We start from the raw sequence: 14,308 nt of genomic DNA on the forward strand, positions 1-14,308 counted from the left end.
TTGAAAAAGATTCAAATTTTCAACTACAAAACTATAAAGTTATTCATCAAGTCAGAAATTCTAAGACAATAGGTGGAGGAGTATGTATTTTTATTCACAACTCTTTAAATTTTAAACCGCTAACTGAATTTAGTGCAATTAGTAATGATTGCGAATCATTAACGATCGAAGTTATAAATAAAATCACTAAAATCATCATTGTACATGTTGTGTACAGACCGCCATCTGGCAATAACAAATTTTTTGAAAAACACTTTAAAAATTTAATCAAAAACAAAATTTTATGTGACAAACGTGTCTTTTTTGTTGGGGATTTAATTATAATGCGCTTGATTACGACACAAATAAAAATGTAAAAAATTTTATTAACATCATATTTCAAAATGGGTTCATTCCAACAATAAATAAACCAACACGAATTACTAGGAATAGTGCAACCTCAATTGATCAAATAATAATTAAGAGTCATTTTTTGTAAGAATCAGGCAGTCAATGGAAGTGACCTCCTCCAAATTGCTTGAATTTTTTATATATTGATCAGAATATAGAAAAAACCTGTTGGGGAAAAAAAAAATTTTCAAAAACGTTTCGTTCACTCGGAATCTGGGCTTAAATTTTTGAGATTTTTTTAAAAATTTTTAGAAATTTAGTTTTTGCCACCTTTGAACCCATTTTTTTGGCAAGGCAAAAAGTTGCACATAGCTTTTGTAGTTAATATCAGACGTAACCCAAAAGCTTTCTCCAAAAAATATAAAAAAGTTGCGTGACACTGTGCGGTTGGCTAATTATCATAGTTCAAAAGTACAAAATCAATCACTTTTGTCAACTTTTAATCGGAGTTAATTCAGCGGCGAAGTGTTGCACACAATTTTTCTTTTAGGATTTGAAATTATCAAAGGTATTGAGTCTAAAAATGCAAAGAAAGTTATGTGATACCTAAGGCCTATTAATATATTAAGGCTTGAAATTGGAAAAAAATGTTTTAGTATACTTACAAAATGAACCATTACGGCAGAGGCGCTTAGTTTTGTAAAAATGTAAACATATCCAACTGTCAATACAAAAAGGTCCTAACATAATAATAAAAAAAATTCGTGTGATCTTTAGATATTAAGTTAAAAATAAAGGTACAAATTGTTAAAAATGATTAAGTACGAAGAGATATTTTTTTGGACACACAGATGAGGTTTTCGCTCACAATAAAATTTCTATCATCCAAAATTAGCATTTAGCATTACACAAAACATTGCACGTAATGTAAAGAAAAAATTTAAGCGTTTCTGACTATGATATAGAAATCATAACAATTGAAATAAATAATAATAAAAAACAATACATGATCAGAAGTGAATTATTTAAATTTACGTCATAACCAAATAACTTGTGGTGATCGAATGGAAGAAGAATCGCTGATATCACGATTGTGGAGAAACAAGTTAGTGGGCGGTTGTTTACTTTACCATAAAAATGTCTTAACTTTATTTTAACGATCTTTAAAATTTGCATAAATAGAGTAGATATTTTATCATTGCTATTGAGAAATAGGTACTGCATAAATAGAACTTGTTTTTAGTTGAGTATGAAACAAAACAAATATTTTTATGAAAACTGTTGTTGCTTTTCAAAAGGAAATTGTGGATCATTCAAAAAACATAAAATTATAAACAAAATGTTCTACATTCATCAGCTAGGAGATGTTGATGTTAAGAAACACCTCATCAACTTAAAGGTAATTATGTATTTTAAATTTACGCAGACTGTAATATAATTTTTATAATTACATACTTTATAACTTCTCTGCAATAAGATTTTGAGACAAAGTTCTTTAAACAAAAAAAAAATATCTCTTTTAATTAATTCCTCACTCTTTTAATAAATAATCACTAAATTAATCACACTCTTGCAATATTGTATTTTAATAATAACAACAATGTATTTCAAACTTGTAAACATTTTTCGTGAAGAGTCAGATTATAAACAATGCTTTAAATGACACACTTAATAATTGTTTAAAAAATTGTTTTTAGGTCATGCGATTAAACGATAATAATATTTGGGAACAAAATGGACTTATTGCAAATAGACTTAAAAGAAATCTTGAAAAGGATGAACAAACATGTGCTTTTCACCGGTACACGTTTGGTATTGCATGGAGTCCTCCAAAAACATGCTTTCATTCACACCATCTAAATATAAAAGGAAAAAAATCTCCCGCTTTAAGGGCGTCACCAATACATGTCGTCATATCAATGTCAAAGCGATACAATGAAGTATTTTCAGTTGGTGCAATGCTATGTTTTACCCATTTAAAGCAAGAAATTGCTTTATCTAGAGTCAACGAAAACACCAATTTATGTACAGAAACACAAACACAACAAGAACAAACATATATGACACCTGCTACTCCAGATGAAGAATTTGATCCCGGTGAAATTAATGTTTCACAGGAGATTTTGGACGAATCTCTAAGAAGCCGTGAGAGTGTAACTGAGGTTCTTAATGCAAGTCCAATAAAATTTAGATTAAAAAGGAAATTCGAATATCTGGAAGATACTACTAAAGATAAGTTAAAACGCAAGTATGTTCGCCTAGAAAACTTATTAAAGAAAAAATTTGCGGAAGCTGTTGCTCCTGGACAAGAGGAAATACTTATAGATTTTCTTAACAGTAAAAATGTTGATGAAATAAATAGCCCTCTCCCAATCGAAATTATTCATGGGAAAGTTAGTTATCCTCTCATTATTAGACCATACCAAGTATACCAAAAAGTTTATAATGAACACATTTGAGTGTACCAAACATCGTATAGAAACAGCAAGAAAATGGCATGCATCTCATAAAGGGTTGGCATTTCCAGAGAAGAAAGTATTTGTCCGATCTAGTCTTGATCAAACAAAGTGTGAACATTTCTTAGACTTTATATTTACAAGCGGTATTTTGCATGATGTTGCTTATGGAATAACCAAATTAAAATACGACAGCGGTGAAGAACAAAAGATAGTGCATGCAATACTGACGACAAAATATAGCCACGCTATCATGTTCTATCGAAAAAGTTGTAGTGAAAACAATTATATACCATTATCTGATTCAAGTTTGTGGAAAGTATTGCATGCAATAAAACCTTCAAGTCGAAAAAGCTTAGCTGGATTAGATGATGTTACTGCTTCAGGCATGAATGGTTTTCAAACATTACAAAAATTGGCACAAAGATTTAGTTCTAAATCTCTCGAAGCTGCCCTTGAAAAAGGAAAAAGGTATTTGAAAACAAGTTATCAAACCAATTGTAGTGTCAATGACTCAAACATTTCTTCTCATAGCTCAAAACATGCCTAATCAGATCCATCTGAAAAAAATCTTCAAACCAACACAGAGATATCAGAAGTGGTATGTGCCGATTGCTATGATTTGTGCAAAGCTATCGAGATGATCAAAGAACTAACAATTCAAAATTCTGACGATGCTGATTCTATTTATGATTTGGAAATTGCTGTAAAGGATGTATTCAACTACATAAAACACCTGATGAGAGATTCTCAACAGAAAAGGGCCAAAGAGAGTATTTTGGCAAGAAAGGAATGAGTTTACATGTGGATATATTCTTCATAAAAATAGCAGGAAAGTTATTCAAACGTGTTTACTTTACTTCAATGTATAGGTGTGATCAGGGAATAGGTGATGTTGTTTCGTTAGCCACTGCAGTTTTAGACCAATTCAGAATTGATCAACCGCATATCAAGAAAATGTTTACCAAATCTGATAATGCCGGCTGCTATCAGGGAAATCTTTCAGCTGAAGCAATCTACAATGTATGCAAAGAGAGAGATATAAAGTTGCTGAGATATGATTATAATGAACCCTGTTGTGGAAAAGATCAATGTGACAGGGAGAGTGCAGTTGTAAAGACAATTTTAAGGAGTTACGTTGACTCTGGTAATAATCTTTTGACTGCTGAAGATATACACAAGGCTATGCATTATAGTTTTGGCGCTAAAGATGCAAAAGTAGCAGTTGCTCAAATTAGCAATGATAAAACTGTAGTTACTGGACCAAAGATTAAGAACATTAGCAACTATCACTCATTTGAGTTTGGTGAGAAAAGTATGAAGATGTGGCGTTATTTCAATATCGGTGAGGGAATTGAACAAGAGTATGGAAATCTTAAAATTCAACCCTCGATTAAGTTGTTGTTGCCATATAGCAAAACAGATAATTCAATTAAGCGTAACAAGTCACTTAAGGAAAAACAGAAAAGAAGTGACAGGCAATTATATTCATTAGGATTTTGCACTGAAATGAATTGTACTTTATCGTTTGAAAGCGATGCTGAGTTAGAAGAACACATGCTATCCGGTCTTCATACAGTTCCGAAATCATTAACATCATTGGATAAAGTTCGCAACTCGTTTGTTTATAAGATGAAAATTACTTCACAACTAAATATGCCGATTTCTTCATCGACATCTTCATTCAATAACATTGCTTCCGTAAAAGACAAACCACATTGCATGAACATTTTTCTTTTGCAAGGTTGGGCATTACCAGTTCGAAGTTCTTTTAGATTTTCAAACCAGCAGAAAGAACTGTTGTATAAATACTTTATTCGTGGAGAAGAATCAGGTAATAAAATGAGCCCTGAGCAGGTTCACATGCAGCTGAGGAGAGAACTTCCGCCTGATCAATATGTAACTAGCCAACAGATAAGATCTTTATTTTCAAGGTAGGCATTGTTGCTATCAAAACTTTTGCAAATTAGATTATGTTTCTGACTGTTAAATAGTTCTTTTACAAATATGAAATTAAAATTTAGGTGAAAGTTATAATTTTGTGTGTTTGTTTACATATGTTTAAAAATATGTACAATTGATATTGTTATAGATTTAGTAACCTGAAAAGAAAAGGTAAGCTGGTAGAACCGACAACAGAAAATAATGAAAATAGTCAGGTTAACGATAACAAAGAAGTTTATGGCGAAAATGATGACTTTAATCTGGCAGGAGACAATGAAGATGATAATAAATATGAGGAAGACATCGCCAATCTTGCAAAAGAAATTTGTCTTGTATGGAAAGTGAATGATTGGGTTGCTGTTGCATATGAAAAACAATGGAATATTGGATATATTGTGGAGGTAATATTATTCAAAGTATATATTAGTTTCAAGTTTTTATTTTGTTTTACAAAACAGTGCTTAAAATAAAAGGAATATAAATAAAATGTAAAAATAATTTCAGAATGACATTATATAAGACTTTACAAGTTTTATTGAATGTAAGCAAAATTAAACAAATCATAAACTCTTCATTATATTATTTTAAATGTTGCGCTAATACTTTTAGGTATCTATAACTGGGATCAGAGTTAATTGTATGATTAACGGGCAAGAGAAGAATACTTTTCGCTGGCCAGTTACTACCGAGGAGATAAATAACCAAACTGATAAAATTATCTGTTTAGTAAATGCTCCTTTTCTAATCAGTGGTTGTGGCGATTATTCATTATCCGAAGAAGACTATAATACAGTCATATCATTATTCTTAGAGAAACTTACTGCAGCAGAGTAAAAATTATGTGTGATGTGGTGGATAATGTGTGTAAATGACTCTATTAATAAATGAAAAACTAATTTTTAAATGGAAAAACATTTAAATGTTTGATTTATGTTTTATTTAATTAGCAATATAGTTATCTTGATGTTAGATTTTTGTTCAGTTTTTAATTCATGTTATATCATGCGTGTGACAAAATCACACGAATTTTTTTTATTATTATGTTAGGACCTTTTTGTATTGACAGTTGGATATGTTTACATTTTTACAAAACTAAGCGCCTCTGCCGTAATGGTTCATTTTGTAAGTATACTAAAACATTTTTTTTCAATTTCAAGCCTTAATATATTAATAGGCCTTAGGTATCACATAACTTTCTTTGCATTTTTAGACTCAATACCTTTGATAATTTCAAATCCTAAAAGAAAAATTGTGTGCAACACTTCGCCGCTAGAATTAACTCCGATTAAAAGTTGACAAAAGTGATTGATTTTGTACTTTTGAACTATGATAATTAGCCAACCGCACAGTGTCACGCAACTTTTTTATATTTTTTGGAGAGAGCTTTTGGGTTACGTCTGATATTAACTACAAAAGCTATGTGCAACTTTTTGCCTTGCCAAAAAAATGGGTTCAAAGGTGGCAAAAACTAAATTTCTAAAAATTTTTAAAAAAATCTCAAAAATTTAAGCCCAGATTCCGAGTGAACGAAACGTTTTTGAAAATTTTTTTTTTCCCCAACAGGTTTTCTCTATATTCTGATCAGTATATAAAAAATTCAAGCAATTTGGAGGAGGTCACTTCCACAGTTTCAGGAATTTGCCTGATTCTTAGAAAAAACGGCTCCTAATGAATATACAAAAAATAAAATAAAAACTGGAATAATAATATCTGATATATCAGATCATTTCCCAATATTTATAATCGCGCATAAAGTTGTCGACCACCCCTCAAAAAAATATTATTATTACAAATCGAATATTTAATGACATTTCTATGGAACTTTTTAGTAATTCTCTATTTTCTGAAAACTGGGATGAAATTCTACAAATTCAAACCACAGATACTGCTTATAACAGTTTCCTTCGAATATTCAAAAAACACTATGATAAAGCTTTCCCGGTGGTAACAAAAATTATTAAAACTAAAACATTTATAAACCTTTGGATTACACCAGGAATAATAAAATCGTCAACAAAAAAAAACGATTGTATGAAGTGTTTCTAAAAAAAAGAACTTATGAAAATGAATTAAGGTATAAAAAATATAGAGGTCACTTTAAATCAATTATAAAGCTTTCAAAGAAGTTATACTATTCAAATAAAATAATAAAATTTAAAATCGATTCTCAAAAAACGTGGCAAGCCATCAAAGAAGTAATTGGAAAAAAAACACTTAAGCTAAATGGTCTTCCAAAAAAGCTAAACTATCATCATCAAGATATTACAAAAGAGTCTATAATTGCTAAAACATTGAGGTGTTTGTCAATGCAGGTTTAAATTTAGCATCAAAATTAAAACACAGCGAGTTTAACAAGGAGAAATACTTGACTCCTAGTAATTCAATTATGGAAAATGCTGAGTTAACTGAAAAAGAATTATTAGATCCTGTGAGTTCATTAAAATTAAACAAAGCACAAGGATTTGATAATGTTAGTAGTAATGTTGTAATTAAATGTATTTTCTATATTAAAAAAGTTCTTTTGCATATATTTAATCTTTCGTTTAAACAAGGAGTCTTTCCAAAAAAACTTAAAATTGCAAGGGTAATACCAGTTTTTTAATCTGGAGATGATACTAATATTTCTAACTATAGACCTATTTCCATTCTTCATCTCATTCAGATTATTTTTCAAGGTTTTGGCAAAAACAAGTTCACTTTAGGTGTTTTCATAGATCTTAGTAAGGCGTTCGACACTGTTGATCATAGTATTTTAATTAAAAAGTTAGAAAACTACGGAATCAAAAATATAAACATAGCTTGGTTAAAAAGCTACTTATCTAATAGAAAACAATATATTTCATTCGGGAATGAAAAAACAAACAATATGTCAATTACTTGCGGCGTTCCTCAAGGATCTATATTAGGACCACTTTTATTTTTAATTTATATTAATGATTTAAGCAAAGCTCCCAATATTCTAGATTCTATTTTATTTGCTGATGACACAAATTTATTTTATTCTCACAGTGATATAACAACATTATTTAAAACGTTCAACATTGAACTTCTAAAACTAACCGAATGGTTAAATATGAATAAATATACAATTAATTTAACTAAAACTAATTATACTAGTTTTCACCGCCTCCATAAAAAAGATAAAATCCCTCTTGCTCTTGCAAAACTTATTATTGGAGAATACATCGTAAAAAGAGAATGTTCAATGAAATTTCTAGGTGTAATTCTGGATTAAAACATAAATTGGAAAGACCACATAAACATGATTGAAAAGAAAATTTCTAAAAATATTGGATTACTCTATAAAGCAAAACCATACATAGATCAATTATGTTTGAAATACATATATTACTCATTTATTCATTTCTATCTGAATTATGCAAACATTGCCTGGTGCAGCACCAATAAGACAAAGACAAAAAAGCTAATTAGCAAACAAAAACATGCAATTAGATTATCAAATGCACACCGCTTCTCACATTCTAGACCGTTGTTTAATAATCTAGAAATATCAAACTTGTACCAAATAAATATATATCATTTGCTAATTTTTATGTATAAAACTAATAATAATACAATACCAAATATCTTCAAACCATTATTTAATAAAATTCAAAAAAAATACATGACTAATTATTCAAGTAACAACTTTGAAAAACCCAAAATTATATATGAGTCAACCAAGTTCTCAATAAGTATTAGAGGACCTAATGTATGGAATAAGTAATAATATTAAAACACTTACAACTCTTGAACAGTTTAAACAAAAGCTAAAACTATTACTTTTAAATAATAAAAAACAGAGAGTTTTTTTTAAATCTATTTATAAAAATGTTATATTTGAAAATTAACTATTAGTGTATGCTTTGTTTGTTTGGAAAGGTCTAAAGTCTTTAATTATATACATTATATTCAACTATATTATGAAAAAGTATGTTTGTGTATGTGTGTGTATATACGTATATGTGTATATACGTATATGTGTATGTATATATATATATATATATATATATATATATATATATATATATATATATATATATATATACATATATATATATATATATATATATATATATATATATATATATATATATATATATATACATATATATATATATATATATATATATATATATATATATATATATATATATATATATATATATATATATATATGTATATATGTGTGTGTATATGTGTATGGGTGTGTATATGTGTGTTTGTGTGTGTATATGTATATATGTGTGTGTATGTATGTGTGTGTATGTATATATATATATATATATATATATATATATATATATATATATATATATATATATATATATTATATATGTATATATAGTGTCTTCTGATTATAAATTAACCTTTATGTTTTCATTTTTCATGTTTTCTTTTTTTGCTGTTGGTTTGGTTTTCTTGAATGATTTTTTAAAATTTTACTTTAATAACTTTGAAATTTGAATATATATAGCATTGCATGACCGTAAGTTAATCTTCATGTTATTGAGAAAAAACTACTACTTTAACTTTTATTAAAAACAACTTTGAAAGACTTTAACTATTTTGCATTTTATATAAACTTCTTTGAAACATTTTTCTTTTTTCTCTCATTTTTAATTTTTAAATTTAGATACAACATATTTATATAAATGTCTAGAAAAAACAAGGGACTTGGTGATAAGGCAAATCTGTCTTCTTTTCGTCCTTGCCATTTTTATATATATTATAAAACACGGAACTTTTAAATATTTGTACGGCTAAAATTAAATTAAAAAAAAAAAAAAAAAAAAAAAAAAAACCTTTTATGCAAGAAAAACCGTGTTAAGAGATTAAAATGGTGCAGAGATTACTTAAACTGAACTTTAGATTAATGGAAACGTGCCATATGAACATATGGACAATATGTGCTACAATATAGTAATCGTGAAAGAATCTGGATAAAAAGGGGAACCATATAATCTAGAGTGTACACGTGCCACAGTAAAACATGACAAAAAGATCATGCTTTGCGGTGCATTTACTGCTCATAGAGTGTGCAACCTGTACATAGTTACAGAAATCATGGACCAACATAGGTACCATTATATTTTAGTTCACCAATTAAAACCAAGTATAACACATCGCTTTCCAGATGGAAACTTTATATTTCACCAAGACAATGACCCAAAATATACAGCAAAAAAAAAGAAAAAAATGAAAGATATATGCAAAAGGTTGGAGTACCTACCATTGAGTGGCACAACCACTTGATCTTAATCCAATCCACAGCACAACCACTTGATCTTAATCCAATTGAGAATCTATGGTTTATATTAGACTCTAAACTCAAAGACAGGAAACCTAGCAATGAAGATGAACTTTTGTTGACACTTTTAAATGGTTGGAATTTGCTGGAAGTTAACTTGCTGACAAAACTAATTGATGTCCACAGATGCCAGTCCGTTATCGATGCAAAAGATTATGCAACTGAGTATTAAAAATGATTATAATATTTAAAGACTGATTGAATTTCTATTTAGTTATAAAACGGGAAAATGTAATTGTATTAAGTATTCTTTAATAAAAAACAAAGATATATATATATATATATATATATATATATATATATGTATAATATTTATATTACATATATATATTCATGGATTTTTTGATGTTTTAGATATGACGCCATTGCGCTAACTCCAAACTTTAGTATGTTCGTACCTATGCCAAATGAGAAGGCTTGCAAAAATTTGGGATGGCGGAAGCCTAGGAATAAAAATGCTCGAAAACGCTTGCTTCCCCCTGCCCAAACGTGAGGGCACTGATGAAGTAAAACTTTCAACTTTACTTTCTTAACCTTTTCGTGACTTGTATGACGGTTCATAAACAATTTTAAATAATTCAAAACATATGTAGCAATTGGGGAAAACTTTAAACTTATCATTGAAATGTGAATAATTTCTTAAGTTAATGCTTCAAACCGTTTGTTAATTGCCTTTACAGATCGCTCAAAAATCAATTTTAAAAAATGACTAAAAGTAGTTTAAATCATACTGATATAAATAAGATCCTTGATATTTTTTTTCAATGATATGGAGATTTTTTTTGTTTGATCACCACTATAAACGCCTCAGTTATTTTATATCGAAAACGATATGTTTATGTATTTTTTCTTTATTTGTCTAAGGTTATATCAAGAAACAATTTTTTTGTTAATTCAACATGATATATTTTGATCATGTTACTAAGATAGAAAATTTCTTAATATTCTGAAAGACAATTCTTTGACAAAAAAAAAAAAAAAACAGGGTCTTATTTGTATAATTCTGACTAGTAGTTTTTATTTTATACTCTTTTAATTGATAATGATCCTATTTCGTTATTTTACGCGCAGTCAAATAGCTGTTTTTAATTCAGTCGCATAAGGGTTAAATTTAAAAAAATCTTTCCATAAATTTATATTTAGTTTAAAAATGGTAAAGTTGAAAATTTTACTGCATTAGTGCCCTCACGCTTGGGCAGGAGGAGAAAAGGGGGCAAACGTATTTACTTACTCCCAGGTCTCTGCCATCCCAATTTTTTCCAAGACTTTGCAAAGGGATGAACATACTTAAGTTTGCACAATGCATGAAAGTGTCTTATCTGAAACATCAAGAAATCCTGCGGGAGCCCATGTGTATATTATAAATATTACATCTCTATTTCCACAAAAAACATTCATACTGTGTAAAGCATGGTGCCTGTTTTGTATTGAAGTATTACAACCTTATGTCTATTTAAGTATTACGTATATTTTAGAATGAACTACACCAAATAATCAGTTAATTAAATTATAAGTGTTTGGCCCTAGTTGAGCTTATCTGAGCTTTATTCTACCAAACATTTCAACATTTGAACATAAAATACTGAATCCACAGAACTCTGAAAAAATATGCTGCGAGTACCAACCAGTACCGCCATGTATGCCAAAACAATCTTTTAACGTTGTAGATTCATACTTGGGGGGTTAAAAAAGTTTAAGTTTCTCGCTATACTTGCACATCATACGAGGGTGATTTTCAATAAGAATTACTAAGGATAGATTTTTAATAAGAATTTCAGATTGAAATCAGAAGACCGATTCAAGAGTTAAATAAGATACTTAATTTTGAGAGATATATTAGAGTAATTAAAAGAATAATTATTGTAAATATTTATAAAAGAAAAAATTAATGCAAAACTTATGTCATAACTTTTAGAATGCTTTAGCACCGTAAGAAGGATCATTTGTTAACTCGGCACCGTATTAGTATACTTAATATTCAGTTATAGAGAGTAATTTAAAATTATTTACACACTGTAAAACTGGTTTAAAAAATAACATGATTGGGAAATAAAATAACATGATTTAAGAAAACGTTGAGAAAGGTTCGTAAAACTAAAAAGCCTAAAAAATCAATATAAAACAATTATTCAACACTTAATTCTAAAAGAGTCCTATCCAGTACGATCGGCCACCAGGATTATGAATAGCAGTTTGTTGAGGATTAGTGAAACACCACTCATACCAAACTTTAGTTTTTGACACTTTCCTCCAGAAATGTAAAGTCACTTTGCCACCGTCAGGACAATATATAGGAGTCTTAATTGGAAAAAAAGCAGGAAACCAGCTAAACATTCCCGGTGACGACGAAAATGGGTGAATACTCAATACTACATCCTTGTACAGAACCATATCAAAAAAGCCCGCAACTCCATTAATCATTGAACCCTTTTTAACGTCAAATTTTAATTCAACATAGCGCTGATTATTAATGGGATTTTCATAGTTAGGATGCACAAACTCAAAAACTGGTTTCGGTAAATCTAAATAGTTGACATTCTGGAGTCGAACAACATACGGGCACTCAAAGTGTGACTCAGGCAATTTGCCGACTTCCTTACACGCTGACACTTCCGCAAAAAGTTTAGGAGAAGACAATGGACAAGCATAAGAAGTATATTTAGATGGTATACTAATACCATCTTCTTTTAGAAATTTTTGAGCTCCGTCTAAGCATTCAGGTGACAGTTCATTATCTCCAAACGAGCCTAATAACTCGCTGACTAAAATATCAGCTTTTTCTGGAGCAACATAATGTCGCATGTCAGACGAAACAACTGTGACTAATCCATTCCATTCTTCTATATTTAATGTTTCAAGAGTTACTATTGCGTTAGGATTTTTTTCAACCGCATATAGTTTTACCTTCCGTTGAGCATCCTTAGCGGCATTAAAAGACGCTCTTACTAAGGGACCTCTACCAGCTCCAACTACCATGATAACCGTTGTAACATCACTGACTTTGTGATCAGGAACCCTATCGATTAGTGCTTTATAAACGGCGCGTTGGTACTCCGCATACTTTACTGGATCTTTTTCAAATACTTCGTAAGTCTGCGACTCCAAATTTTCCATCAACGGCTGCAGCGGGGTTTGTAAATAATCTTCATAACCTTTAGAAAATTGCTCTACGACATCGCTCGTATCACGAGTAGTATACAAATGATCTAAATACTGATAATAAAAACTTATATTTTTATGTAGTACAGCTCCAGATATGATAAATTGGATTCCCAATTTAATAAATTTAGCTAACACTACTTGAAACTCTTTACTAAGAACTGGATAGCCTTTTTTATTAGTAAGAAAAACATGAGTAGGAATAATGACTGCTTTAAGAGGTTCACCTAACCACCTTTTAATAACATCGTCATCTTGAATAGTTTTTGAGTTAAGTTCAAGAACAGGATTTAGTTTGCGATTATAGTCACAAAGATTGCGTATCTGATTCCACCACTGCCAAGAATCGTTGGCATAAATTGGTTCACGAGACCCTTCCTTTATATCTTTATTATCACATAAGTCATATAACGAATGCAACGGAACGTGAACCCATATTTGTTGAACATGAGTATGAAGAAGAGTATCGTTAATAATTTGAGCCATTTGGATATTATCGTGCAACTTCAAACGTATCATAACGGCAGGTAAACTAAGATGACAGGCAAAAGAAAGTTCTTGCTTAATTGCCATAATAGAATCACGTTGAATTTTAGGACACTTGGAGTCAACATTTATCCAGGTCGATATTTTTCCTACGACTAAACTGCTCCAGTCTGATCCAGGTAGCAACAAATCACATCTCGTAAATGCACCAGAACGTACCGGGCTATCTTGACTGTCGAACTCGCGTTTATATCGAGGATGAACAATCGGAACTGAGACAAAATCATAGCCAGAACCAGAAGCAAGTGTAAGTGCATTTCTTATGTCAGGAACGCAAGTGAAATCTCGGCCACAAGAAATATGATTCGAATTCGGCATTATTTTATACTTATACTATAAAAGAATTTAAAAATGTCTACAATAAAAAACTACAACAAATGGTTACACAGAAATTATACACAAATGTTTCACCTAAGATTATTGAAGGAGTTGTAATTATTAGTGGCGGATCGGATTTTTATATTTTGAAAACATTTTATCTTTTGAAAAATAAATAGGTAAAAAATTATCTAAAAGTAGAAAGAAAATTGAGTTATTTTATTATTGTCAATTCTTTTTTCAA

General features: G+C 29.7%; 1 protein-coding gene across 1 annotated transcript; it reads right to left on the minus strand.

Moving 5' to 3' along the window:
- Positions 1-12,152: 12,152 nt before the first annotated feature.
- On the minus strand, positions 12,153-14,117 carry LOC124816658 (protein arginine N-methyltransferase 5). The gene has a single exon (XM_065807930.1). It carries the CDS (start codon positions 14,062-14,064, stop codon positions 12,184-12,186), a length of 1,881 nt encoding a protein of 626 aa, XP_065664002.1. The 5' UTR covers positions 14,065-14,117; the 3' UTR covers positions 12,153-12,183.
- Positions 14,118-14,308: the final 191 nt, after the last annotated feature.

The sequence above is a fragment of the Hydra vulgaris genome, chromosome 10 (assembly GCF_038396675.1).
Source record: "Hydra vulgaris chromosome 10, alternate assembly HydraT2T_AEP".
In the NCBI taxonomy this organism is placed as follows: Eukaryota; Metazoa; Cnidaria; class Hydrozoa; order Anthoathecata; family Hydridae; genus Hydra; species Hydra vulgaris.